Raw genomic sequence first — 26,196 nt, forward strand, 5'->3', positions numbered from 1 at the left:
GCGACAATCCAGGTAAAAGGAGTCTCATAGTAGAAAGAATATACTTTGAGTGCTTTAATCTTCCATTCTATTCTGTAAAGGCTATCAATAGTCGGCTAAACTTAGTATTACACGACCGTTTTATAGATACAGATACTTTGAGAAATGACTTCTTTTATTGACCAAGAAAACCGTTTGCTTCCCATTCGAATTTTGATTGTCCTGCGTTGGGGGAGGTCACTTTTTTGTGCTTCGGTTGCGATATTATAAATTTCTTTATATTTGTCAAGCCAATTGAAAAGTTTGGCGCAACTTTGTGTTGATTTAACACCCACATCCCATACACACACACCCAGACACACACACACTCAAACAGATATAGAACACAGGACGAACAACCATCTTCAGAGGGAAAGAAAGTCAGAAAGTGAGGCGGTTGGGCTGTCGCTCTATTATTGAGGCCGGACTCACCAAAGTCCACGGGGACAAAAAAAACTTTCTCTGGCGGGGACATAAATAAGGAATTGTATGGTAAATGGCCAACAAACAACCGAATGGCATCCAACCAACAAACCGACAAACCAACAAACCGACAAGGAAGGACATTGAAGGGACTGGGAAAACATCGTGGAAATAAAGCTGAACAAGTCGGAAGGGTGGGGGAGGAGGGGAATTATTTCGTAAAGAAGAAGTGAAACAATAAGCATCTGGGGAGTGGAAGGGGGGGACGGACTGGTGCCAAGTGACCACACAGTGATTTACGCTCATGAAATTGAGTTGTGGCGCAAATTATTTATGAACAAAGCAGAAGCACACCCAGGAATAATAAACCCGGAGAGGACTACACAGGGCTGACAGACAGACAGACAGACACAAAACGTGGAGGATTGTGATGTCGCCTGTACACTTGTGGACCCTTGGAACAATATGCAGTTTGTGGAATCGGTATCGAAGTCCAGACCCCAGGGAGGCTCTGCCCCTTCTGCGGACAGCTTAGTGCTTGAGGCTCGCCATCGCCATCGCCAGTAGCCAGGAGCCAGGAGCCAGGAGCCAACTTTTTCTCCAAAAAATAATTTATTAGCGGCAAACGAGGAAAAGTTTTATGAAAATTCAAAAAACACAAGAAAACACAGCAAATACAAAACCAAAAAAATACAAAAAATACAATAAGCAAACGAAACAAAGGAAAAACAAGTGGAAAGTACGAGTACGAGTAGAAGTAGCTTCCTTACGGACTCCCCCCCGCCAACCTGCACCTACACCCAGGACCCGCACGCCGCCTCTGGCCAGCATTTCATTGTCAGTCCGTGCTCCGTGCGCATTGTTTAATATTTTCCGACTCTGTCAAAAAGTTGTTGGGGCCAACTCGGAGTTCGAGTGAGAGCAGAATTTATTTACTATCATGTCCTCCAATGAACCGTGTCGCTTGGGGAATATCCACTGTATGATGGCATGCCTTTGCTGTGGCTTTCGGAATCAGAGAAACACATACCTCAAGTATCCTTCTGGCCTTGCCGGAGCAAAGAATGCTTTATATTGTAGAGGAGGAGTTCCTTCGGTAGTTTTCCTTCCTATCGGCAAAGAGTATTCAGTGCTCGCTATGGCCCTAGAGGCGCTCCTCAGGTTACGCTGGTTATTTATTGAATTTGGCACACAATTGCACAGAAGCTACCATCCCCCCAGCAGCATTCCCTTTCCCCCAACCACGCATTCAATTGCTGTGTAGAAAATTTATGAAATTTGTTTTCCGTGTGTTGCGGTGGGGAGAGGGAGGAGCGTGGCAAAGTTTTCGTACGAGTATACTATAGTATGTATACTTTTGCCTGGGGTCTGGGTATGGAAATGTAGGTGCCAATGACACTCGCATTACGCATTTCGCATTACGCATTACGCATACGCCCCATCTAGTCGTGCTTTGCTTTGTTCGAAACATTAAGTATACGCAGTAGGTGACGCGTTCGATAAGCATTTGCAATGCAGATGGTATAATGCGACGGCTCTGCTGTTCGTGTGCTGTGCTGTGTATTTTTAGAGACAAAACAATTTCCGTTGCTTAGCAAAGCTGCCACACCAGAGCCCCATCCTCTTCGGCATTGAATGCAAATGAGTAGAATATAGTGGAAATTTCTCATGATAATACACCATTAATGAGCGGCATTATTTGCTGCTTTCCCCAGTGTATACGTACGAGTGTGTGTACCTGCATTGTCTGCCAATTAATTGAGCGAACGCTTCAATGCGAGTAAATATATAATAAATAATTGGAATAATTAAAACCAGTTTTCAAATGCATTCCCCAGAAGCGGCCAGCGGCCAGCGGCAGGCGTCCAGTGCAATAGTTGCACCATAAAATGGCAAAACTATTCTCGAAACAACTATTTATTTGTATAGGATCTATGATCTAGGATATAGGATATAGCATCTGTCTACGATGTCTTATTTTTGGGCCGGATGAGCATGCGAACGTAGCTGAGGGAGCCTGTAGGCCCCGGCAAAAAGGTTTTCCACAGTATGCCCTTGAAGTAGCCAATCTCCTGGCCAAACTTTGGCTGGAAGGTGCCAAAGAGGTTGCTAGGAAAACGTTGGGATTAAATCGTAATCTGAATGGGAATTTTATCAAAGTACCTCTCGATGCACTCGCGACCATACCACCATGCGCCCGCATGGATCCTAGCGCAGTTCTGTGCATTGTCGTCGTTGTCCTGGTCGTAGGTGGTGAACTTCTTGCCCGCATGGTAGCGCAGGGAGTCGCCGGCATCGCCCTTGTAGGTCCCCAGAACGTTAAGCAGATACTTCTCGGCCTCGTTGCCAATGCTGAAGAGATCATAGATGGCGAAGCGCTCCTCACGCGTCTTGCTGCGCATTAGCACGAGCAGCTCGTGGCGATCGCTGTTGGTCAGCCGGTTCAGCTTGTCCAGCCCGATGAAAAACTCCGAGTTGAGGTACCCAAAGCCGGCCTTGTAGTTCTGCCAGTCGCGGTCAAATTTCTCGCTGCCATCAAACCTGTAGGCGATCACTAGCCAGCCCCCGTCGCGTACTTCCTGGTCACAGCTCACGAAGAAGGGCTCCAAATCTCTGGCCACCCGGATGAGCACTTGGCCGTGCTTCTGGCCCCAGCAATTCCGGGGCGTATCATCGCTGGGCACGGCTGGCAAGGCCTGGACAATGGATGGGACTGGATGGAGTCTGCGGCATTAGGGATCAGAAATTACAGATCAGTCGATCGTGCGGGGGATGACTTACGACCGGGTACCAATGGCCTCCCCCGGCGTCTGGATCCTGTATTCATCGATCAGCTGCTGTAGATTGCTTAGCTCCGTTTTGAGTGTCTGCAGCTCGTCCGTCATAAACTGGATGCTGAAAAGATTGACAGGCTCTGTCTTAACGAAGCGAAAACCCAACGATGACTCCATTGAGAAGTACTCACCGTGCTGCCAAGCCGCCCAAGGTGCTGACGGGACAGGCAGTGTCCTAACCAGAGGGAGCAAAATATTGTAGGAAATGTCAGGGAAGATCAGTAAAGAGTACCCTCCATACGTACATTCACATCGATTAGGAAAGGCTCCACCGAGTTCCGCATTATCACAGAGGATGGCGTAGCCTTCTCTGGCATCGTGGTGGTGCTGAGGCAGGCCAAAGCAGTGACGAGCACCTCCAGCGCCATGCTGATACTATGGCGATTCCACAATTCAACAACAAACTTGTGCTCGATCGCAGCATGAGCCAACGACAGCGACGCAGTTGCAGCCGCCCCAGCAGCGGCCAGCGGGCAGCAGGCAGTCGCTGCTGGTTGGTTGGAGATGCTCCATAAATCACAGGCAGTGATCTCTGGTGACTGATCACTGTGTGCCTCTTGAAGCAGTAGCTTGATACAAATGATAATCGTAGTAAAGTCAAGCTCCAGCTCGCGAGCACTGCTCAGCACTGATCGCCTCCGGTTAGCACTTGGCATACTCGTTTGCAATGTGGATGCACAGCTGCAGCACGAGAAATTCTAATTGCATGACCTTTGTGGCCAGTCGATCGGCTCGGTCGGTGTTTGGTGTAGTCAGTGGTCAGAGCTCAGTCAGTGAGACATGTCGCAGATGCTACAGCTAGACGCGTTGGTCATGGCCATGGCGTGCCTTACCACAACGCAAACGGATCTGGGCGGGGGACTGGGGATGGTGCCACCCATTCTGGATAATTCGGTGAGTCATAGAGGATTCTACATCGATCTATCTTTATCCTATCTGTATCTGCAGACTAGCTGTCCCATCTCTGCGCTTAGTGGCCTCACCACACGCCTGCAGGCCCTGACCAATGACATTGCGAGTGTCAAGGAGCAGATCGGCGGCCTCCAGGAGCAGCTGGTGGACCTGCGAAGGAGTGGCGGTCCCGCTGGCTATCCAGTGTCCCTGGGCTTGCCGAATGCCATCGGATCGCGACTGTAAGCTGTGCGGAGCGGAGGAAGCCCATCTGTAACAGTGACTGGTAGACCCATTCATAGACCTATCTCCTCCCTCTCTAGCCTGGATGTGGATGTGTCCCAGTTACTGGCAGCCCAAGGCGGCCCCGGGGCGGGGGGTGGTCCCACAACGCCGAGCAACTGCCTCAAGCAGCAGCACGGTGTGGTGCGGATACGAACCCGTGCGAATGTGGAGCCCTTCTTCGTGTTCTGCGACCAGAAGGTGCGTGGCGGCGGCTGGATCATGGTGGTCAACCGATACGACGGCAGCGAGGACTTCAATCGCAAGTGGGCCGACTACAAGATCGGGTTCGGGTCCCTCACCACCGAGTTCTTCATCGGGCTGGACAAGCTCCGCCAGATCACCAGCAGCGACAACTACGAGCTTCTCGTGCAGCTGCAGAACCGCAAGCAGGAGCTGCGCTATGCCCTATATGACCACTTTGGGATCGGCAGCGAGTCGGAACAGTACCACCTGAACGTCCTCGGGAAGTACCAGGGCGATGCCGCCGACGCTCTGCGCCAGCACGAGGGCAAGAAGTTTAGCACCCAGGACAGGGACAACGACGAAAGTGAGGCCAATTGTGCGGCCGCCCAGTCGGCGGCCTTCTGGTACGGCAGCTCCTGCAACCTAAGGTGGGGATCCCGTCCCTGAACAGACTATTCCTAGCTATTCCTTCAATGGCTTAAATTTTCTTTTTTCTCCTTCCTTAGCAATCCCTTTGGCTTGTATCAGCGACTGCTCGATCGGGACAAGGACGAGTACAAGGGTATTCTGTGGCGCGGCTTCCTCGATGGCCCCAAGGGCTCCCTGAAGATTGTACGCATGATGGTCCGCCCCCGCAGCGGAACGTCGTAGGGATCATCGTTATAAAAAATACCAGTGTATATTTTCACAATTTAACAAAGAGCCCAACAGAATACAAATACAGATAAGATACGACACAAATACAAACACAAAAACCAAACAGGTTCTAGATATATATAGTATATAGAAATATAGTAAAGGAAATTCGATTAGACTTCGTTGAGCTTATCCACCTCTGCGGTCGTCGTGCGTCTGGTTGTTGTTGTGGTTGTGGTGGTGGGATCCTCGTATCCCTTGACCACCAAAGCATCCCCAAAGATGGGCTTGAAGAAGAGCACAAAGCGGGAGTAGCGACGAGCAGAGCCCTAAAGGAATAAAAAGAAAACACAGATAAAAGCGCATTTACCGGAAGGTTTTTCTAAAAGCTACTCCATTTCGCTAAAAGTTCTGCTAAAGCTCTACTTGTTAAAGCCCTCTCATTGTCTCTCTCTCTCTCTCTCTATCGACAAAAGCTCTCATCCGTTGCATAGAACAAGCGCCACCTAAGAGAGTGGAAGATCACGATGCAAAAACGGAACGCATCGCTGTATGCGTGGCTGTGCGTGTGAGAGCGTTACAGTTAAGTTTTGGACATGGGCAATAGCAACAGAGTTATAACCATTTGTATAGGTGCTTAAGCGTTAAAGTACAATGACGAGCGTAGGAATAGGAAGAACGAGTGTCTTGAGAGTATTTTTGTTCTTACCATGATCAGGCGGGACAGCGACTTGGAGACATTGGTGATGGTCTGGAAGGACTTGTTGAAGAGCTCGTCGGGTAGCTCGAACGACACGTTGTCGCTGCTGATGTCCGTGGCATCGCTCAGGTCTTTGCCCCCGGCTCGTGCCTGCCTCCGCTTGCCCTGCGAGGTAGTGGGAAAGATAGAGATAGAAAGAGCGATGAGAAAGAGTCAGAAACAGAAACAGAGACAAACAGCCAGCGAGTCAAAGAGACAGACAGACAGACCCGAACCGAAACGAACCGAATCCCATGCCCAGCCCCAGCCCCAGCCCCAGCCCCCACCACGACCCAAGACAAGGCCATGGCCATGGAGACGGCAGCCGCCAGCCGCAGAACTGAAATCAAAATTTCGAGTACGGTTTTTCTGTTTTATGTTTTTCGTGTGTGTTTTTTGTCGTTTATTTTCGATCGCCATAGAGTCATAGAGTCATAGAGTGGGTGGATTGATATAGTATTTATATATATGCCGAATGTATGTACAAACATGAAACAATGCTTAACGTGGATCTTAACTAAGGTGTGAAGAAACAAAAACAGGGGGGAAATTCAACAAGATTTTGCTCCGCATCCGCACCGCAAGAGTGATGGAATCTAAGGATTGGTCGAGGATAACGATAAATTACAAGGTTCAACCAAGGTTTAGCTCTCATTGCGCTCTGCCTGGCTTCTAGGTCCTGGCTCCTGTTTAGTAGCCCGCCTCGTCGGAGTCCGGGGCTGGTGTCGTCACCCCACCTATGCCGTTGACGCCGCCCGAGGAGCCCTGCAGGATGGGACCGGAGAAGCTCAAGAACTTCGAGACAACGTTGCCCAGGCCGGCGTTCGCATTTCCATTGCCGGACGAGGAGCCACTGAAGGCGGTGATGGTCGTCAGGACACCGGTGGTGAGGTCATTGGCAATGTTGCCCAACGAACGGATCTTCGGCGAGACGACGGCTGTGATAAGGGTCTGGAAGTCCTTGATGGGCACCGGCGACTTGATGTCCCACTGCTTGTTCTTCTCGATGTTTGCGCGATCCAGCTGCTCGATCACGCGGGTCTTCGTGTCCAGGAAGTTGTCGATTTTCTAAAGAAAGCACAGAAAAACACATTGTCATATCCATCATCCTTGGAGCAGAGTATGCCTCTTCGGTTATATAGTACTTACACCAAACACGAAGCCGAGCACCGCATTCTTGGCCTCGAATGTCGCATCGGGTAGTTTTCTTTTGTTGCGCTCTTGGCCATCGCCTAACACCTCCTGAAAAAGGAATCGAAGAATCGGAGAGCTGAGATTGGCAGGGGGCTTCGCTTCACACAGTCAGATTCAGATTCAGATTCAGATCTAGACCATGAACTCTCAAGCCATCTGTATCTAGATTTTCTTGCTTGACTAATTGCTATGCATATATTTTGTGATTCTTTGCCACAAACTGACTGTTTAATTGCTGGCCGAGAAGACAACAAATATGCAAGAAACCAGCCGAAGAAACAGAAAAAACACTCGATAATCTCCGACACTTAAGGCCGGTTCGACTTGACCCAATTCGAGGCTGGCCCAAGAAAAACACACACATTCATCCACTCAAACATTCATACATTCATTACGAGCACTGTTGCTGGGGGGGAGGGGGGCTTTGGAGTCGACTCGAGCACGGACTTCGGTCATTCTAAGCCGTGATATCTTGTACTTTCGGCCCGCTTCTCGGTCGATCCGCACTTAGCATTCAGCCCGTCATCTGGCTGGCCCAAAACATGCGATATGTATGCATCTCGAAATCGAAATCGAAACCCAAACCGAAATCGACTCATTTCTAAACAAAACGCATAATCCACAGCCTCAGGCCCACCGCTCGGCGCCAAAACAAAACGAAACTAAACCAAACTATTCCGATCCCACCCGATCCGATCGGACTCGATCCGAGCTATGCTTTAAGTGCAATCGGATGTGACTCGGCGAATACATTTACACTCCGTAGTTGCAGCTATACGACCTCTGCGCTTAATTTTGTTTGGTTTTGTGACGTCACTTGCCCTTCTCCTACTCCCGCCCGCCCTCAGCCACGCCCTCAGCCTCGCCCTCGCACTCGCACTCGCCTCTAACGAAGTTATGCAATTATTGGGCAAGTGATTTGAATTTCAATTCGCGATTCGGGAAAGCCACTCAGCTGACTCAGAGACCTTTGATGAAAAGGGGACCTTAACGTATGGGAGGGAAGTTGTAACCCAGAGTTTACGGAAGTGCTTGGAACAACAGAATTGCACATGATCTACGAGTATGTACTTTTAATAATGATATTAACGAAGTAGTTCTTCAAGCCATGGCTTGGTAGGTTGCCCTTTGATCCCACTTCTTTTGTCATTTGTTGAGGGCCGTGCAATTTGTGCAATTCATTTTTGTAATTTAGCAAAATCTTTGCTCCATTGTTCTGCCATTCTCCCACTTGAGATTGCCCAATGCGGTCCAGGGCCCACATGCTGTTTGTGGCTGCCTATAACATTTGCCAGGCCTGGCAATTTATTAGTTTAAACGCTCAACACATTACGCTGCCTGCTGCCTGCTGCCTGTTACCCCTTTTCATTGTTTTTGGTTATTAGTTTTTGTAGTTTTTGTTTTGGGTGGTTTCTGAAGTGACAAACAGTTTTCAAAGCATTTTGTTGTGTGTGGTCGCAACGAAAAAAAAAAAAACAAAAAACGTGAGCTATGATTTATATACAACCACAAATCAGGTCAGTCGTTGAAATCGCTACAGGGACTTGAACAAAGGTACAACGGGTAGATGGGAAGGGGAGGGGACAATTAATGGCCACAGAATGGACAGGATCCATGAACTGAAAGTTAAACCTAAGCCATATTCAGAGATCTAACTGAATGCAGACTCGTACTCGTATCTTTCAAGCGTTGTGCATTCCTCATTTATAGGTACATCCGTAGAATCTGCCCGAATTTCATTTAATTGAATTTCAGAAGATTTCGGGTGATCCGATTCGACTGTTTCATACTGTGGCTGGCAACCCTGGAACGTTTTCTTCTACTCTTAATGCATTTGGCAAATTTTGGGGACTTCAATTAAATTTTCACATGTTGTTAAATCAATAAGCACGAAAAAGTGAATATATATATTAACAAACTATTAAATCGAGTAAATGTTTCACAACACTCGAATCAGCAGAGAAAGAGAAAAGAGGAAGAGAGAGACAGAGAGAGAGAGGCAGCAAAGAGCGGAGGAGGGAGACAAGTGATGAGCTATGGATGAGGTCTTTCTCTTTCTGTTTCTGCTTCACTCTGAGGCGTTGGCTTTGGTTAGGTTTTTGGGTTTTTGGTCGGTTTTTTTTGTTGGGAATGGTTTTGAAATGTTAACGTAGGTCGTTAACAAGTTTCGTCGCGCTCAAGGTCGTCATGTCTTTTATATATTCGGCAGCGAATTTCGTATTCATATTCGAATACGAATTCGAATCGATTTCTTGTGCGATATTCGATTAACATATTCGCAATGGACATGGGATGGGGGAGGGGGGCTATGCCAGAAGTCGGTTCAATGCACCAGGCCGCAAAATTAGCAGCGGCTTACACAACAATAGCAACAGCAACAGCAACAGCAGCAGCAGCAACAGCGAAATGTGCAACAAGCCGCAGAGAGCCGCAGGCAAAATTCGCTTTCACGCCCCAGCTGCCCCCAAGGAGACGAGGCAATCAAGTTTCCCCTCACACTGTACCCCTCTCAGTTGTCTGTCTGTTGTCTCTTTCTGGCCCGACTTCCTTGTTGGGCTTACAGATGGGTTGACTGGGAGGTTGGGCGGATGGGTCGGATGGGTCGGATGGGTGGATAGGGGGCTTTACCTCTGCATTGATTGGATTAAGGTCCGGGTCGCTGTCGCTGCTGTCCTGCAGCGTGGACTCCACTTCGGCGTTGAGCTGCTGAGGCGATGGAGCCGATAGCGATAGCGTTAGCGATAACGATAGTACGGCCAGCATCAACATCGTTTTGCACTTTGTGTACTGCATCTTTGTGGGCGAAGGAACGGGACTTCTGTTCTGTTGTGAATTCTGCAATTAACCAAAGGAAAAACTATGAGTCGCCTGGCACATAATTCGATTCGATCTATTTGTATTTATTTCTGGGGAAACTTGAAATATTTCACCCATTTTGCGGGCTACACACCAAAAAACAACACACAAACTTTAAGCTCTCGAAGGCAAGAGAATAAACAAAAAGCCAATAAAAAAACGTGATGAAAATTGATCAAAGTTTGGAACGGACTGGGTTTTTCTTTTTCTCTTTGTTTTTTTTCTTTGATTCGATTGCTGGAAGCCGCGCCGCCAGATACGCGATACTAGCACGTTCACTAACTTTAAGCAAATGACTGCAGACGAAAGTTACTTCAATGATTTAGCAGTGGCCAAAAAATCGGTTACACAGACCACAGCGCAAGCGCAGCCCCGAACGCGTCGGAGCTTTTTTTACCGCAGCTGCCTGATGCCTGGCGCTGCGATTGCTATTGCTGCTTCTGGTGCTGCTGCTGCTGCTGCTGCTGCGGCTGCTGCTTCTGCTGCTGATACTGCCGGCGTCGGTGTCGGCGTCCACTGCAGACCCGAAAAAACCAGCAACAAAACCCACGACGAAATCCATCCAAATTGAATTTTATTGCGGCGCTAACGCCAGCGTCGAAGCCCGACGTCCGACGTCCGACATCCGACTCAAGCGTCTCTGCCCAACTCGTTTTTGAGCGAAAACTTACACACACACACACACACGCACACACGAAAAGCGCTCAATAAAGTGCAAAACGCAGAGATGTCTGCCAGAGATGTTAAGTCACTCTCTGTCTGGGCTGTGCTTTGCTTGGAGGGTGTTTGTTGGTGGTTTTTCTGCAATGCGCTTTTAATTTGTACTTTTTGGCTTTCAATTAAAGCACAGCGACACACACAAACAGCCTCTGAGGGGCACTCAGGTTATACGGTTATTCGCTGTTATACGGTGCGTATGCGCAATGGAATTGTGTTTAATGCATTCTCAAGCACTCTCCGGATTGGATTGTCATCACCATCACCATCACCGAATGGCCAAAGGCGCTTACATAAGGGTGTTGGTATTTTTCCATTTGGACAGGTTTTGGACAATTAAATGGAAATTTAAATGGAAAGTATATATCCCATTATCATCTTCTATAAGCCATTTGATGTGTGGGCTGTGTTGGTAATATTTCTACCATACTTTAGGGCGCTTAAAAACAAGAAATATCCCAATATTCGGAAATAACTTTTGACAAACATTTCTAGCACACACTGTGCGGTTCATTATAAAGAAATGACGTCGGGTTATAGGGCTTATAGAAAATCTGCATAAGATGGTATGAGTCTTTCAGTTCTTTCCACTCAAATACAAAATACGTAGCAAATTTGAGGTGCTGTTCCCATTTCGAGGTACATTTTCAATGGTATAGTGCATAAATGTAGTTCTACTCTTATGAGCGAAATAAGTATTGTTTACAATCTTGCAACTTCTCCAATTTATTGCTCAATGTAGATGTTGAGGTCCCCACTGAAGATCCTTGACCGTAGAATTGACTAAATTAGCGAAATTTATGCGTATCCAACCTCTAAGCACAGCCTCGACAACGTGCTAACTATGTAAAATGGCATTTTAATGGGCTTTTTTGTAACGATTTATTATAAATAATACATATTTATGGACCAACTGGAGGCTAGAAATTCTCGTAAAAAACAGAACAAAAAACTAAGCCAAGATCGAAAAAGAGTATACGAACACAAAGTAGAGAAAAGTTAATCAAGTCGTTCGCCTTCAGACGCCAGAGCCCCGCCAGAGCCCCGCCAGAGACGCCAGGACCGACCGATAAATTGGAGTCAAAGTGCGCGCGTATTGAATTCAGACTCGAAGCTCGAAACTTAATAACTGGAATTGCATAGAGTCCAATCCGATACGATACAATCTGATACGATCCGATACGATACGATCCGATCCAATCCGTTTCGATGTGGCCCGCTTATGCATGCATGTACATATAATTAGTCAATTCGATTGTGGGTCCCCCGTATGCTGTATGCTGTATGCTGCATGCTGCATGCTGCCGCGAGCTCAATTCTGAACAATTAACTAAATAAATCGCAGCCAATTCCAATTCCAATTCCGATCCAATCTGTTGTTGATTAAGTCAATTTTGAGACTTAAATTGGATTAAATGAGATCATCTCAAGTGATTCTGAGAAGGTATTTATGCAACAAAATTTGAATGTTACTTATTGATGTCTACCAGCAGAATCGATAAAAATCCTTGATGTAGAATCAATCCCCTATAAATGCCAACAAGGATATGCTGTTTGCGATTGCGAGAGGATCAGTCACTCACTTAATTACTAGTATGATATCATATCATATATGTATGTAGCTGTCACGATCTGTTCCCGTTCACAGATCGCATCGCACCCTGACACTAGGGCGAAAACCTTTCTAATTAGCCCGGGGACAGCCGGCACTTAACCCGTTTTACCCTGAATACCCACTGAATGAATATACATATGGGTATGGGTATGGGTATTGGTATGGGTATGGGTCTTGGGGTCTGCAGAAATCAGGTGAACAGCTTTATGGAGTGGAGGCAACAATTTGCTTATCAATGTGCGAGCAGCGAGCTCAATCAACGCCTGGGCTCAAGGTCGGGTCGGGTCTGGGTCTGGGAGCGAAACATAATCCTTAATTGACATTAAGAGGTGCTGCCGCACCTTGCCCCCCCCTCGCAGCCGGGCCCAGTCAAGGCACGGGGACTGGTTGCCGTTGCTGTTGCTGTTTTATGCAACATTTTATGCCCAGACGATGACAACAAAAGTGAAGACAAGATAAAGCAAAATTAATGCGCGCATCCGTTCAAAATGACAAAAATAAAAAATGTACAAATTTCAGCAAGCTCGCAAAAAAACAATCACCACAAAACCGCAAAAAACTAAAAAAAAACTTTAAAAAATTAATAAAAAGCGAAAAAGCAAAACCCAAGACCCAAAACCCAATACCAAAACCCAAAATGCAAAGTGCAGGCAGCACGCACAACTGTCATCGTTTTTTGTAGGTCACAAGGTCGAACCAGTTGACAGAGCGAGTGGCAACCGAGTGGCAGAAGAAGATCTGTCTGGTCTGATCTGGTCTTTCGGAGGTCTTCGCTCCATCTCCGGGCTCGGGCAGGTGCAGGTGTATGTGTATTTCCGAGAGGAGATCTTGCAGAACCAGTGCGCTGCGGGCTCCCCCTATGCCCATGCCCAAGTGCCTCTTACTTTTGCCCTGCTTCAACCTTTGGCAAACCTTTAACTTTCAATCTTGTGGCTGCTGATGACGATCTCGTTTCATCGGTACAGAGTACAAATGAGATGCATTCCCCGAGGGGGAATCTCTGCAGGATAGCCTTCAGCTATTTGCGGGGATGCCTTTAAAGGTATCCTGCAACGGATGGCCTTCAATAAATGAACAAACAAACACATTGAAAATAACACCATACCTAAAGTCCCACAATGGACCTGTAGTTAGGATTCTTCTAACCAAATAAATTGTACTTAGCTCTTTACCGATTCCTAACCCTTAGGTATTCGTGAGAGGTATCAATGAGATCAATGTTTTTCCACCTCTCGACTAAGTTCAGAGAAAACTAACCTTTGGCTATGGCATATCAAAGAGAAATCTTATCTCCATTTAGCATCATTTAGCAACCCCATTCAATGTCTGAACCATGGCCTCTATAGAGAATCCCCGCTGCAGGCCGTGTACTCGTGGGGACTCGTGGACTAGTTCCATTCAATTAGTTGGTGGCCGTCCGTTGCTGTTGTTTTTTTCCTAATTTGTCCGTACAATTAACGAATTATCCATGGAAATTCAATTATAGCTTGTTGTTGTCTTTGGATATTGTGTTATTTCTGTGTGGCTGATGCTGGCACTGTGGCGCCTCAATTAGAACGCCATAATTGCTGGCCAATCTGTCTGTCAGTCAGTCAGTCCGACAGTCTCCTGTCTGCTGTCACCCAGAGAGCGTGGCTCATAAAATTTATGACAGACTGTTGTTGTTTTTGTTGCTGTTGTTGCTTTATACGAACTAATCTCTAGCCGCAAGTACGAGTGCTACATGCTATGCTATGTGAAACCATTTTGACTTGGCCAAGACCCCAAACGCAAAGCGTTACATACTGCTGGACTGGTGGACTGGTGGACTGGTGGCTCATAAAGCTGACATTATTGCACTGGCCGATAAGGTACCCCACTCGAAGATGTAGATGGAGTCGTCCTTGCCCACCTGGCGCCGGCGCCGACCCCAGCGGCGACCCCCAGAGCCGACCCCAGTTGAACCGACTTGCTTTGTAGCCCAGATCTTCATCGCATTTTTCGGTTCGAGTTTCAGTTTCAGTTTCAGTTTCGGTGTAAAATGCCAAATGGCCAACATTTTGCTAAGGAAGGGGCAAGGGAGCTGTTGCTGTTGCTGTTGCAAACAAGTTGTGGGGCAGACGCATTAAATTTGTACTAACCAGTGGCACATGTACTAACTTGTTCTCCAGCTGAATTTTAGATGTTGAGTGCTGAGTGCTGAATGCTGGCACTGGTTCGGGGCTGGCTGGCATAATGTGGTGTGATTGCCCAATGCCCAATGTGCCTGCCTGCCTGCCTGCCTGCCTGCCTGCTGCCTGGTGACATTGTGCAACAATTGTTGTCATTATGCATGCCTTTTTTTGTCAGAGTGGCCTGGCCTGGGCTGAGGCATTAATGTCACATGTTCCATGGTTCTTGCCTCGATGACTGGGCCCCCGACCCGTACGAAGTGCACGCAGAAAAAACAGGTCCAGCCCAAGCCCAAGCCTAAGCCCAACGTAACTCTCTGTCACTTAATAGTTACAAGCTACCATCCATATATCCATATCCATAACCATATCCATAACCATATCCATAGCCACATCCATCCAATGGGGGGCTATTAGCATGCTGAGGCACGGACTTTTTTTCAAGCCCCCGAACGAGGCTCGTTAACGGAGGAGAAGGAAGACGAGTATGAGGAAGATGTTCGATTTGAGTCCCACATAAACCACTACTCGTATTGCCGCTGGGCTGGCTTTTAAGCGGGTCTCTAATGAACTGTTGATGGCGGCTTTGCGCAAGCCGTTTACCATCAACGTTTGTAGTAGCGGTGGAACTAGTTCTTTGGCATTCCATTTTGGGTGGAAAACCTCAAGATAGCTTTAGAAACGAAGGGCTCGTTGATTAAAAAAGAATAATAATTCCATTGCCGTTAACATTGAACGACCAAAATGGAATGGCAAAAAATAATTTCCTTTCTGGCAAATCCTTCAGATCAAGTGGATCAACGTTTTGCTCCCAATCTCTGAGGCGAATTTAATTGGAAAAGGCGTTGACCATTCACCGCCAGACAGGCAGCAGGCAACATCGATCTTTGTTCTTGGATCGACTCTCGAGTCGAGAGTCGGCCAAAAGTCGGTTCGCAAAGGTTAATGCTGGCTCGAGGTGGAGTCGATTCTGGCGGAAAATTCGTCGTGCTGTTTATTAGCCATGTTTAGTAGTCATGTAATCATGCATGTGGCGTTTTGTTTGCTCAGTGATCACAATAATTATAGACGCTCGTTGGCATTAATACTTGTAAGTCTTGCTACTGGACACCCCATCTTGGACTCCTCGATAAGCCGTCGAAGGTCGAAGCTGGAGAGCAGCCTCTGTAATAATATCATTTTTCTTAAAATGCTTAAATACTCGGCAGCTTTTCGAAAGGCATTTCAAATTTGATCATTTTGTTTAATTGCCCATTCGAAGTCCGTGCAGAGAGAACTTGGCCAATGGCCAATGGCTTATAGCTTATGGCTTATGGCCAATGGCTAATGGCCGTTGCCGTGTGGCGCGGCGCTGTTTAATGAGCCACAAAGTTGGAAATCACTTAGGCATTTGTGCATTTGAGCGGCTACCCTTTGGTAAACAGCTTCAGTCTTCAGTCTTTTGGGTTCTTAAAGGAACACGATCCGAATAATTTCTATTGAATGGAAAGGGCAGCCACCCGTGCAAAGCGCCCTTTGATCCATGACCCATGAAGCTCTCTACACTGCCCCCACCCCACCGCATCATATGGTTCGCCATAAAAAAAATGATGTGTGAAAATGCTCCTAATACAAGATGTTCAATACGGATACGATACCGGGGCACTCAAAACGTAGGCACAGAAGAGCACGTTCGGAATCGTACAGAGATTTCGAAAATTTACATAATAAACAGGGCGATAAATATTTCATTTTTGGGTGTATGGAGAGAGACCCAGTGATGGGCATTGGTTTATTGCCAATTTGATAAGTTTTTGTTGTTGTGGGGGCAATCCTCTTGCACAATCCTCTCCCCTCCCGCGAGAAATAAGAGCATTCGTTTCGAAAATGGATGCACGAAATGCTCTGGTGTCTGGTCAATAAACTTATTGACCGACTTAGATATGACACCTGTACATAACTCGCGATATATGTATCTGTATATGTATATGTATATTTATATGGATCTGTGTGTGTGTGTATGATGTGGTAAATGGTTTCATATAGAGACGCCCCCTCGCTGGTTTGCCTTCGAAGCGTCCAGCCAGTGTCTGTGCTCCACTTTCATGGCATTTACTTTCGCTTTTTTTCCGTTTCTCTATTTTCTGCTGCTCTTTCGGCTCTTTCGGCTCTTGGCCCCAGCGAACACTCATCGCCATCGATGGGCACAAAGCCCGGCTTTGTTGAGGCCCAAAGCGCGTTGACGGCTGCGGCTGCGACTGCGGCTCCGACTGCGACTGCCGTTGGGCTAAGTCAGGGCTTATCTCGCCCCAGCCATCGACAACGCCATCGCCATCGACTCTGTATATCAACGACCTTGAGACCGTTACCGGTTTCTTTGGGCCAGGCCAATACAGCCCATAGCTGAATGCGTGGATTCCACTCTTGCATGACGCTGTCCGTCCGTGTGTCTCTGGTTTTGGATATTGCTCGATCAGCTCTGACTTTCAGCCATCTTCAGTCATGTTCCCCCCCCAACAAATTCTTTGTGTAAATTAAACACAAAAAGCTACCGATTCAACGAACTTTACACTCCTTTCGAGTATTCGAAGTGACTAAACTCGAAATGTATTCATTCTTCAATGTTTTATAGAGTAGTACCTACAAATATTGTTTAAGAAGTTCTCTCCAGTAGCCTATCAATCATGGCTATAAACAAAATTCATGAGCCACATATAACCAAATAAAATATTTCCTTGATTTATGTGGAAATTCACGGTACGAATAGGTTTGGCGGCTCGGACGGTGGGGGGTTGCCAAATTTCAGTAGCCAAAGCGATTAATAGGAGGCCGCTAATCAGTGGGGCTCCCCCGCCCACCTCTTCCCCTCTGGCTGTGGCTTGGCACAGCGCTTTCAGGCCCGGGCCTGACCTATGGCCAACGATATGGAGATGGCTGAGGCTTAGCTCAGTTAGCAAGTTCGTTGCCTAAGTCTTTTGTTTGGCACACATTACGAGCCGGGATTTTCCTCTCTGCCTGCACTCCTGCCCAGCAGGCATATACACACATCACACAAGAGTAAATATATACCACATATAATCGTATGTACCACTTACCAGAGAGAGACAAAATAGAAGAAGTAGCACTGGCTGGATGGCTGGTGGGCTGGCAGAAGACTTAATTGCAATTTGGGCACCCAAAAAACATATAGTATATAATTGAGTTCATTAACAATTTCAAAACACAGCACACAACCGACCAAAAAACAATAAACAAATACTTAAAAATGTTTTCAAATTAAAAAACGCGACAACTAAACGGCCCGCAAAATGTCACTTGGTCTTGTGAAAGATTCACGCATAACTGAAAGCCGCCTCGGAGTCGAGTACTGGGAGACCACTTGGCCAGGCCAACAAAGTAGGCAGGCAGACACTGACCAAGAGAGAGAGAGATAGAGAGACTGGGAGAGAGACCGAGCAGAAGAAAGAGGAAAAGGAAAGCAAACGTCAAGTAAAAAGCGATTTAATAAAACGTGCAATCAGTAGAAAGTGACACAAGGCCGCCGCTTCACCGCCCCAAGTAGTTGTTGCTTCATTGAGCAATAAAGAGCGAAAGAGAGGAAGTGAAGAGAGCCAGAGAGAGAGAAAAATACGAGGGGAACTAAATCCAAGAAGGCAGCACAATTGGAAAACGGAAATCTGACAACAAACAGCTCTGTATTGGCGATACCATTATTCTTTGCCAAATCATAAAATATAGGTGCGAACTATACCACAAAGATGAAGAGTAATCCCCATTCCATTGAATCGTTCGATTACAATCACGCTCCCAACCATCTATACCGTATCATACGGACAGTCTACTTGGATCTATGGCCAGCTTTTGGGTTGGTCTGCCCTGCCCTGAACTTTGACGCTGCCAAATGAACTTTGGCAAGTGCGTACAAAGTTCAGAGACAAGGCAAATGGCAAACGTTAACCCTGTGCCAAGCCCATCTACCCAACTGTCTGATCATGTACTTCCGCCGGTTTTTCGAGTGCCTTTTGTCTATCGCTTTCCACTGAGTGCGTTCCGAGGGTCCTTCCCCGAAGATGAAACGGGGTGGGGGCGGTCTTTGCGGTGCTTTCCATTGGACTGGCCTGGACTGGAGTGAGTCTGTTGCATCACACGCTGCCCAGCAAGCCAGCGGGCCAGCAGGCGGTTACGGCATTTGATTTAATGCCTGTTTTACGCTTTCTTAGCTGCCCAAGTGACCGACAAGTCGTACGGTCTGTCCCAACACAACACTCTGTTTCTTTCTTTTTTCGGCCAACGAAATCTCTTTATTTTAAAACTAACAAAAAAAAATTACGGTTATAACAATTACTCATTAAAATACGTATACAATACGGTTACAAAAACCTAGCTAGAATGGCTCGTCGTAGGCGTAGGCCCAGGATCGTTCGCTGGCCGACGGCTTCCAGTGGTGGCCTCCTCCTCCGCCAGCTCCACCACCGCTGCTGCTGCTGTGGCTGCTGCTGCTCGAGAAGATGCCCTTGGAAGCCGTCGAGGCCCCACCCGAGGCACCCAGGGCGGCGTTAAGCAGCAGGCCCAGGGCACTGCTCACCAGGTGGGAGGCCACTTGCTTGACAAAGCCCCCCGAATCGAAGCCTCCCGCGGCACCCTCCTTCTTTTTCCGGGGCCTTGGCAGTTCCGCGCTGTCGTGGCGTTCTTCAGAAGCCTCGGCGGGACGAAACTTTGCCTCCAGGAAGCTGGAGAGCAGGCTCTTGGCGAAGGTCAGAGGCTGCGGTGGTCCTTCTTCCTCTGGGTCCTATGTGGAAAGACAAAGACAAAGGGTATCAGAAACCAACCATTCAACCATTCAATGCTACAGTTTGGCAGTTAGTAGAACAGTTATGGGTGTGGGCGTAGGTGTGGGTGTGGGTGTGGGTGTGGGTGTGGGTCTGGGTGTAGGAGTGAGATAAATACTGCGCTTAGTGAGGCCACCACAGTGCCCAGGAAGTTGCCCAGAAATTGTCCATTGTTGACCTGCAAATTATGTTGCGAGAAACGATGATGAGATGGAATACATTTGAAGTAGAGCCCTGTTGATCTTACCGCTCCACCTCCGCCAGAGAGACCGTCGAAGGCGGTGCCCACGTATTGTCCCAGAACAGTGCCGAAATTCTTGTTGCCGGACAGCAGACCCGACAGCAGCGAGGTGGAGCTGCTGATCAGAGTCTCAATGTCCAGGCCACCAGGCTGGAGACAACAGTAAGAATTTAGAGGCATTCAGCGGGGGCCATCTAACAAGGATGTGGACTCACCCCAAATAAAGTGGAAACGACGCCAGTGAGAGCTCCAATCAAGGCGCCCACGTCCGAGCCGCCTTCTCCCTAGAGAAATCGATTTAGATGTGAGTCTCTTGATGGAAGATGGAGGGTGGAGGTTGACTGCTACTCACGCCGCTTAGACTCCCAATAATTCCGACCAGACCTCCGCCGCCGCCGGCGCCGCCACCACCTGCTCCACCTTCTCCAATGTCTCCAAGGTCATCATCATCATCGCCATCACCATCTCCTCCCTCTTTCATCAGCTCGGTGGAGCCAGGGTCCACCTCCTGTTTGGCCTTCGGATTGGGCTTTGGTTTTGGTTTGGGTTTGGATTTTGCTTTTGGCCTGGTTCTCCCCTTGGCTGTAACATTTCGGGACTTCAAGAGCCCGTTAGTTGTGTTAAGACTAGACCATGTCGGCAATGGGGTAAGTGGGTGGGGGGAAGGTGAGGTTCTTGTGGGCCACTGGGTTAGTCACACGGATCGTCTGGCTCTCTACTTACTTTCAAATCAAGCTCCTCCACGTCTTCTTGCAGATCGTCCAGCTCCGAGTTGGTGGTCTCCTGATCCTGGTCCTGCTCCTCCAGTTCCTTTTCCTGCTGCCTGATGCGTCTCTCTGGCTGCTGTTCCACCAGATTCTCCCGGAAGTCATCCTGGAAGCGCAAATGATTGGCCTTGGGTTGAAAGTAGACTACAATCCCCAGCCGCAATTTGGGGGAGGGTGGACCTACCTCTGTCAGAATGGACTTGATGATGCGCATTTCTCTGGGATATGGTGGCTCCTCCTCATCGTCATCGCCATCGTCATCGTGGACAGCAGCTCGCTTGTGGATGACCTTCTGCCTGTGGATGGCCTTGGCCAGCACCCCGTCATCGGAGGCCTGCTCTAGAAGATGCCTCAGCGCCTTCTCGATCTTCGCATCCAGCTCGACCTTCATTTGGGGCACCTGCTTGAGGATCTGCCTGCGCAGCTGGCCCAGCCGCTCCCCCAGCTCCGGCTGCTGGGTGATGTCCGCCGAGAGCTCCTGCTGCAGCAGCTCCTCCTCCATTTGCTGGGCGGCAAGCTCGCGCAGCTCCAGGCGGAACTCGTGATCGTCCTTGGTGTTGGAGAGCACATCCAAGGCACTGCTCAGGATGTCCAGGGCCCGCTGGTCCCTCGTCAGCTGCTGCTCGATGGCATCGATCTTGGGCAGCACCCGGTCGCTCTGCTGCATGTCCGTCTGCAGCAGCAGCTCCTTGATGGCCACCACCAGCTGCTCCTCCATTAGCTGCTCAGCCTGGCGAGCTCCGTTCAGCAGGCCAATGCCCGTGAGGGCCCTCAGCTCCTCCCGCGGCAGAGTCCGCTCCAGGCGACGGTAGGCGGCCACGGCGCGCAGGTAGTGGGACTGCAGTTGCATCCCTCGGCTCGGCCGGCTGCTGGAAGGGGCCGGGACGATCAGGAAGAGCAGGAGCAGCACTCGAAGGTTGTCCATAGGTCGCGGCGGCTCAACGAAAACTGCGACCAGGAGACGAACGCACTTTTTATTATAACATCGAATGGGCCACCACTGATCGATACCATTGTTTCCGCTCAGTTAGCTGTGGGCGTGGCAGATGGTGCACCTCTTCCTCCTCCACCTCCTCCGCCTCCTCCGCCTCCTCCGCCTCCTGGGATTGTTGCGCAATCGTTTGTGGAGCTGATCAGCCGTCCATGTCCATGGGTCTGTTTTTTGTCATATGCTAATTTGCTTCGATCCCAAGTTGTGGGCGGCTCCATCCAATCAGTTCTGCTTTGCAGATGCAACAAAAATGATCGATTGCAATCGATGGGTAACAATTCTAGGGCATGTTACATACATATATGTACATATGTATATGTATGTCGGATCCCAAAATCATTCACAATGTATTTTGGTCTGTATTTGGTACTGTAAAAGAGTTCGCAGCGCTATCTTCCGTTGCCTTCTTTACGGCTTACCGTTTGTTATTGTCCACCGCCTGTCCCATTGCTGTAGGTGTTGGTGAGGGCGTGCGTAGGGCGAGACGACTCGCTCAGAGAGGATCAAAAGGGATAAGAAAAAGAGAGCGCGTGTTGGGCGGGCAATGTGTGTGGGCTAGAAGGAGAAAGAGGGACATGGTAATTGCGTCGTAGACAATGACTGTCTTTGGGTGATGGCTATTGGAGTCTGGCCCCACAGTTGCCTGTTTGACGTGTACCTGGCGTGTACTTTTACCTACCTGTACACCTACATTTCAGTTTCACTGAGAGCACTTCACTGCGAACTCCTCGAGCACAAACAGAAAATCAAGAACACAGAACAAGGAACCATTAGTGCCGTCCGTCCATTAGCCGGATAATAGGCACAGATCAAGCCCATTTGCCAGCCCAATTTCCTAATGGGGCCATTTCCCTCTGGGCCCCAAAGGTGAATTTAAATTAAAGTCTTATATAAAAAGAGTGAAGAGAAGTTTCCTTCTCGATTTTGGGGAAGCACCAGTGACAGCACCAGCACCAGTACAGGTGTCGCAGCTATGCGTGACTCTTAATTATCATCAGCTGTACCTTCAGGTACTCGTACAGGCAAAAGCATCTCCATCTCGATCTCGATGTCGTTGATCATCCAGAGACCCTGTGGTTGGAGCTTGGCGGGGGCTGCCGGCGTAATGAGCAGCCGGAGCGCGGCGAGGCGGGGCAAAGACAAAGTCCAAGCCGCAGCCGGAGGCGTCACGCTCGTTTAACCTTTCAAGTGCGACAAAGATCGCCCAGATGAGGAGTGGGGAGAGGGCAATGGTTGGTAGGTTGTCGGGTGGAGAGGGAGGTTCAACTCGGATTGACATGACATAAGCGACTAAACGCAACTCCATAAAGCCATAAAGCCATAAAGCAGTGGGCGGGGGGAGGGGCGGCCAAAGTCTACGACTGTGCCGATCTTTGGGGTAGCAGCTGTATGATATAGCCGTCTTATATTGATCAAATATAAATATACTCCCCAAAAGCAGCGCCCCCAGAGAGCAGGCAGCTTGCAATTAAAGGCGGCCCCGAATGAACCCCCGAACTCAGGAAAATTATATAATTACTCGAACTTCGCTGGCAAGTGCTGTGATTGTGCCCTCTAGATCGGAGTCTCTTAATTCGCTCGTCTAATGGCACTTTTATGATCTTCGTGTCGGCTTTCATGGGCAGATTTTCGTTGATATTTTCAAAACATTAAAAGCACTCTAAAAACCCGTTCAAATTAAGTCAAAAAGTTGGTCAGCCATCAGCCTTCAGACCTTCAGGCCCGAAAATATGTTGAAAATATTTAAGAGATTACAATCTGAATGTTTGGATATTCTTATGTACATATATTTCCTATCAAGCCGATTACCGAACTTGTCTTTGTAATTGTCAACTTTTATAGTAGTGTCGCCCGTCAGGGAAAAAGGAAAACCCTTTTGTTGCCGGACCGCAGGCGGAAGCGGAAATGCCAGTGCCATTCGAGCGCTAACGAGCCACCACCACCACCAGCACCACCAGCACCACCACCGGACGTACTTGACATTGTGGCTGTGGAAGTAGAGAATGGCCGAAGCGAGAATTACGACCCAAGCAAGCGTTTGCGCTGCCAATTAGGGTTTATTTTATTGACAATTTGTCAAAAGCCAAGAGCCAACAACTCCCCGATCGATCGCCCCCATCGATATCAAAGTTTGTATACAAAATATATGCCCGATTGTGTATGTATATTATTAACACATATCTTTGTGCAATAAATAATAACCTTGCCAAATCGTTTGACTCCGTTTCGCTGCTTGGCAACACACACACATCCATCCATGCACCCGTCCGTCCATCCGTCCATCCGTCCACCCGTCCACCCGTCCGTCCCTCCATCCATCCAGAGAGAGAGACAAAAGTTGCACTGCAGCGAACAACTTTTTGATTTCGGATTCAGATTCCAATTCCAATTCCGCTGCTGCTGCTGCTGCTGCTGCTGTTTTTTAATCGCTGCTGAAAATCGAGAGCTGCAGAGAGCGAGAATTAGCTATAAACTTTGCACTTTTATGTTTTATGTGCAATTTGTTGCTGCTGCACTTATGTTTTTATCTCCAGCAGCAGGTGAACTTTGAACGGAATTGAAGCATGGCTACATGGCCAATACATGGTAGGTATGTGGAAAAAACCTCAACGGAAAAGAAGAAATGAAGGCCGGGAAGGCCTGCCATGGAGGCCGAAGCTGCTGATACTCTTGCACCAAGATCAGGGGCTGCCAAATTCCTAAACACCAAGAATGGATCTGTCCAAATGCTCACTCAGGAAGAGATAACACATATGTGGTCCAAATAACTATAATGCCTTTTGCGAGGGTATGTGTTTGAAAATAAAACCAATCTTTCATCTATTAGAAATTTCTGACTGCCTTGTAGCCTCCATCCGAGCCGAACGGAGCCAGAGCCAGAGCCAGAGCTAGAGCCAGAGCCGACACACAAAAAATTAACATAATAAATAGCTCCATAAATATTAAAAGCAAACTAGTAGTTGCTGCAATTTTTACTCTTTTATGTCGGCACTTTCAGAGTGCTTTTCTGTTTTTTCTGTTTGGCCACAGGCGTTGATTCGATTCGATTCGATTTCATTTTGGCAGGCATTCAGCAGAAAGATGATGATTTCACAATTGGTTTAGCCTCAAAGCCACAAGAAGTCCTTCGCAGCCAGTCTCCGTCCCCGTCTCCGAGCTAATTTCTGCTAATTGGTGGCTGGCCCGGCCAATGCCAATGCAAGACGAATAGTGTCATGGCATTATCGATCGATAAGAGCCCAAACACCTCTGGAGGAAGGAAGAATAGCGAAAGAATCCATTGATCGGGAATAAGATAACAATAGGAATAGCATTAGATACAACGGGAATTGTATATCCTTTCAGAGGATGTTTAATTTCGTGGCTTAACCTAAAAACATATGCTATGGTCTTTAGTTCTTAGGTGGCATTAACAGCAACAGAATAAGCCACTAAACAGCTATCAATGTACATAGTACATACAAAATGTATCTATAAAAGTCAGCAGCTTCTCCCCCACTGAAACCTGATCCCTGACCCCGTGTCTCTATCCACTCCCCGCATTAGTTTAGCGCCGAGTCATGGATTTAATTATTCAGAGCTGATTTTTGCCTGTTTATTTTGCTACGGTTTTCGGCCAATCACTGCAATCAAAGCCAGACAGTCGAATTTGGACAGAAGGCAACGGCTGCCAGATGCCTGCCTGATTGATATCCAATCCAATCGAATCCAATCCAGTTCCAGAAATTCACCCAGTCACTGTTACTACACTCGAGAGCAGATAAAATCTCACTAAGTAATAGTACGTGTATTCTGCTGCTTTAAAGGTGCCATAAAAGTGTTATTAAACGCATACAAAGATGACAAAAAGGAAACGAGCGGCAATAAATTGTCAATTTTGCATTTTAAAGCTCAATATTTTTCGGACTGTAAGCTGAAGCTAGAAAACATTCAGTTCCAATTTACAGCTGTATCTAACAGCTTTCAGAACTGCAAAGTTCATTACAATCAGATGTAAAATACTTAAGTTATGTGCAAAAAAAGAAGCATTACCTCTAAAATAAACATTCAAAACGAGCGTTAGGTGTCGCAGCTAGGGCCGCGACTCTACATTTATATCCGGTACCCGAGTATGCGTGTGGCTGGAGGTAGCGTAGCCAATGTAATTTAATTTGTTCCTTCTGGCCATAATAATGAGCCGAACGGATCCAGATTGGGAAATCTGCTAGATATTAATTATCATTCTTTATGATTTTGCGTCTTTATTCTTCTCTGCTATTGGGCTTTATATGGCCGGAAATGCTACCTTCGGGGCGTTATACACATAACAAGTCGAATATAGCCCTACACTGTTTTTGAGTATAGGGTATCGAAAGCCAAGTACCGGGGCATCAAACGACCTGATCGATATCACGTAATGTTGGACAATGCAAAAAAAAAAGACATGGAGCGAAAAACATCCAAGAAATAGTCGTCGCCAAGGTAAAACTGATAAATCATGATTCCCGTCTCCGTCTCCGACTACGGGCTTTATCTGGGGCTCTGTCTGTGCCCTTTCCTTTGGCAATACTGCTACGAGTATTTCACACCCAAAACCCGATGGAACTTTTTAATATTTTTTTCTGGGGTTTTTTTGGCGCTTGCTGGCCCACCAGGTTCGGTTTGCCAATCTACTGAAAATGACGGCCAAACCAAAAGCCGCAGCAGCAGCCGCAAAGTTGTTAACATGTTAGTCTGGCTTAAATGCATTATGATTTTGTTGTTGCCTGTCGCGGCTGCCACAATTTCCAAAGTGTTTCGAGTGGATAATGCGAAAGTTTACGAGCTCATTGGCTGGCCCCATCAGCAGATGAGCGTTAAAGCATTGAA

At 47.7% G+C, this 26,196-nt stretch overlaps 4 protein-coding genes across 9 annotated transcripts; 1 reads left to right on the forward strand and 3 right to left on the reverse strand.

Moving 5' to 3' along the window:
- Positions 1-2,342: 2,342 nt before the first annotated feature.
- On the reverse strand, positions 2,343-3,675 carry LOC6597882 (angiopoietin-related protein 1). Of its 2 annotated transcripts, none has more exons than XM_026991177.1 (5): positions 3,521-3,675; positions 3,407-3,450; positions 3,226-3,336; positions 2,605-3,165; positions 2,343-2,550 (listed from the first exon to the last, which is right to left on the reverse strand). In XM_026991177.1, the coding sequence occupies exons 1-5, from the start codon at positions 3,641-3,643 to the stop codon at positions 2,406-2,408; spliced, it is 984 nt and encodes a 327-aa protein (XP_026846978.1). In that variant the 5' UTR covers positions 3,644-3,675; the 3' UTR covers positions 2,343-2,405. The 2 variants fall into 2 exon arrangements, with proteins under 2 accessions (XP_026846978.1, XP_026846977.1); XM_026991176.1 differs by having other exon boundaries at positions 3,223-3,336; positions 3,521-3,672.
- A 356-nt stretch (positions 3,676-4,031) lies between these two features.
- On the forward strand, positions 4,032-5,407 carry LOC6597881 (microfibril-associated glycoprotein 4). Of its 3 annotated transcripts, XM_026991135.1 has the most exons (4): positions 4,034-4,169; positions 4,224-4,408; positions 4,469-5,062; positions 5,141-5,407. In XM_026991135.1, the coding sequence occupies exons 1-4, from the start codon at positions 4,056-4,058 to the stop codon at positions 5,283-5,285; spliced, it is 1,038 nt and encodes a 345-aa protein (XP_026846936.1). In that variant the 5' UTR covers positions 4,034-4,055; the 3' UTR covers positions 5,286-5,407. The 3 variants fall into 3 exon arrangements, with proteins under 3 accessions (XP_026846934.1, XP_026846936.1, XP_026846935.1); XM_026991133.1 differs by having other exon boundaries at positions 4,032-4,408; XM_026991134.1 differs by having other exon boundaries at positions 4,034-4,408; positions 4,490-5,062.
- Positions 5,408-6,406: 999 nt separating this feature from the next.
- Positions 6,407-10,454, reverse strand: LOC6597879. 3 transcript variants are annotated; one of them, XM_026991137.1, is made up of 4 exons: positions 10,373-10,454; positions 9,832-10,038; positions 7,159-7,251; positions 6,407-7,077 (listed from the first exon to the last, which is right to left on the reverse strand). In XM_026991137.1, exons 2-4 carry the CDS (start codon positions 9,994-9,996, stop codon positions 6,700-6,702), a joined length of 636 nt encoding a protein of 211 aa, XP_026846938.1. In that variant the 5' UTR covers positions 9,997-10,038; positions 10,373-10,454; the 3' UTR covers positions 6,407-6,699. The 3 variants fall into 3 exon arrangements, with proteins under 3 accessions (XP_026846938.1, XP_026846937.1, XP_002023039.1); XM_026991136.1 differs by lacking the exon at positions 10,373-10,454 and adding an exon at positions 10,343-10,363; XM_002023003.2 differs by lacking the exon at positions 10,373-10,454 and adding an exon at positions 10,154-10,303.
- An 8,450-nt stretch (positions 10,455-18,904) lies between these two features.
- On the reverse strand, positions 18,905-21,282 carry LOC6597878 (keratin, type I cytoskeletal 9). The gene is made up of 7 exons (XM_026991236.1): positions 20,542-21,282; positions 20,314-20,484; positions 19,943-20,188; positions 19,806-19,874; positions 19,597-19,740; positions 19,468-19,527; positions 18,905-19,309 (listed from the first exon to the last, which is right to left on the reverse strand). The coding sequence occupies exons 1-7, from the start codon at positions 21,280-21,282 to the stop codon at positions 18,905-18,907; spliced, it is 1,836 nt and encodes a 611-aa protein (XP_026847037.1).
- Positions 21,283-26,196: the final 4,914 nt, after the last annotated feature.

Source organism: Drosophila persimilis, unplaced genomic scaffold (genome assembly GCF_003286085.1).
Source record: "Drosophila persimilis strain 14011-0111.01,24,50 unplaced genomic scaffold, DperRS2 tig00000653-arrow-arrow-pilon, whole genome shotgun sequence".
Classification (NCBI taxonomy): domain Eukaryota; kingdom Metazoa; phylum Arthropoda; class Insecta; order Diptera; family Drosophilidae; genus Drosophila; species Drosophila persimilis.

What these genes read in the sequence shown, in the direction of transcription:
- LOC6597878 (XM_026991236.1), bottom strand. Translation starts at nt 21,282, where the DNA reads ATGGACAACCTTCGAGTGCTGCTCCTGCTCTTCCTGATCGTCCCGGCC. An exon ending in TCTCTGGCGGAGGTGGAGCG is followed by an intron (nt 19,528 to 19,596) that starts GTAAGATCAACA and finishes CATAATTTGCAG; the next exon opens with GTCAACAATGGACAATTTCT. An exon ending in TGGTGGCCTCACTAAGCGCA is followed by an intron (nt 19,310 to 19,467) that starts GTATTTATCTCA and finishes CTTTCCACATAG; the next exon opens with GACCCAGAGGAAGAAGGACC.
- LOC6597879 (XM_026991137.1), bottom strand. Translation starts at nt 9,996, where the DNA reads ATGCAGTACACAAAGTGCAAAACGATGTTGATGCTGGCCGTACTATCG. An exon ending in TTAATCCAATCAATGCAGAG is followed by an intron (nt 7,252 to 9,831) that starts GTAAAGCCCCCT and finishes TTCCTTTTTCAG; the next exon opens with GAGGTGTTAGGCGATGGCCA. An exon ending in TGCTCGGCTTCGTGTTTGGT is followed by an intron (nt 7,078 to 7,158) that starts GTAAGTACTATA and finishes TGCTTTCTTTAG; the next exon opens with AAAATCGACAACTTCCTGGA.
- LOC6597882 (XM_026991176.1), bottom strand. Translation starts at nt 3,643, where the DNA reads ATGGCGCTGGAGGTGCTCGTCACTGCTTTGGCCTGCCTCAGCACCACC. An exon ending in CTTTCCTAATCGATGTGAAT is followed by an intron (nt 3,451 to 3,520) that starts GTACGTATGGAG and finishes CCCTCTGGTTAG; the next exon opens with GACACTGCCTGTCCCGTCAG. An exon ending in GAGGCCATTGGTACCCGGTC is followed by an intron (nt 3,166 to 3,222) that starts GTAAGTCATCCC and finishes CTAATGCCGCAG; the next exon opens with ACTCCATCCAGTCCCATCCA.
- LOC6597881 (XM_026991133.1), top strand. Translation starts at nt 4,056, where the DNA reads ATGTCGCAGATGCTACAGCTAGACGCGTTGGTCATGGCCATGGCGTGC. An exon ending in AATGCCATCGGATCGCGACT is followed by an intron (nt 4,409 to 4,468) that starts GTAAGCTGTGCG and finishes ACCCATTCATAG; the next exon opens with ACCTATCTCCTCCCTCTCTA. An exon ending in GGCAGCTCCTGCAACCTAAG is followed by an intron (nt 5,063 to 5,140) that starts GTGGGGATCCCG and finishes CTCCTTCCTTAG; the next exon opens with CAATCCCTTTGGCTTGTATC.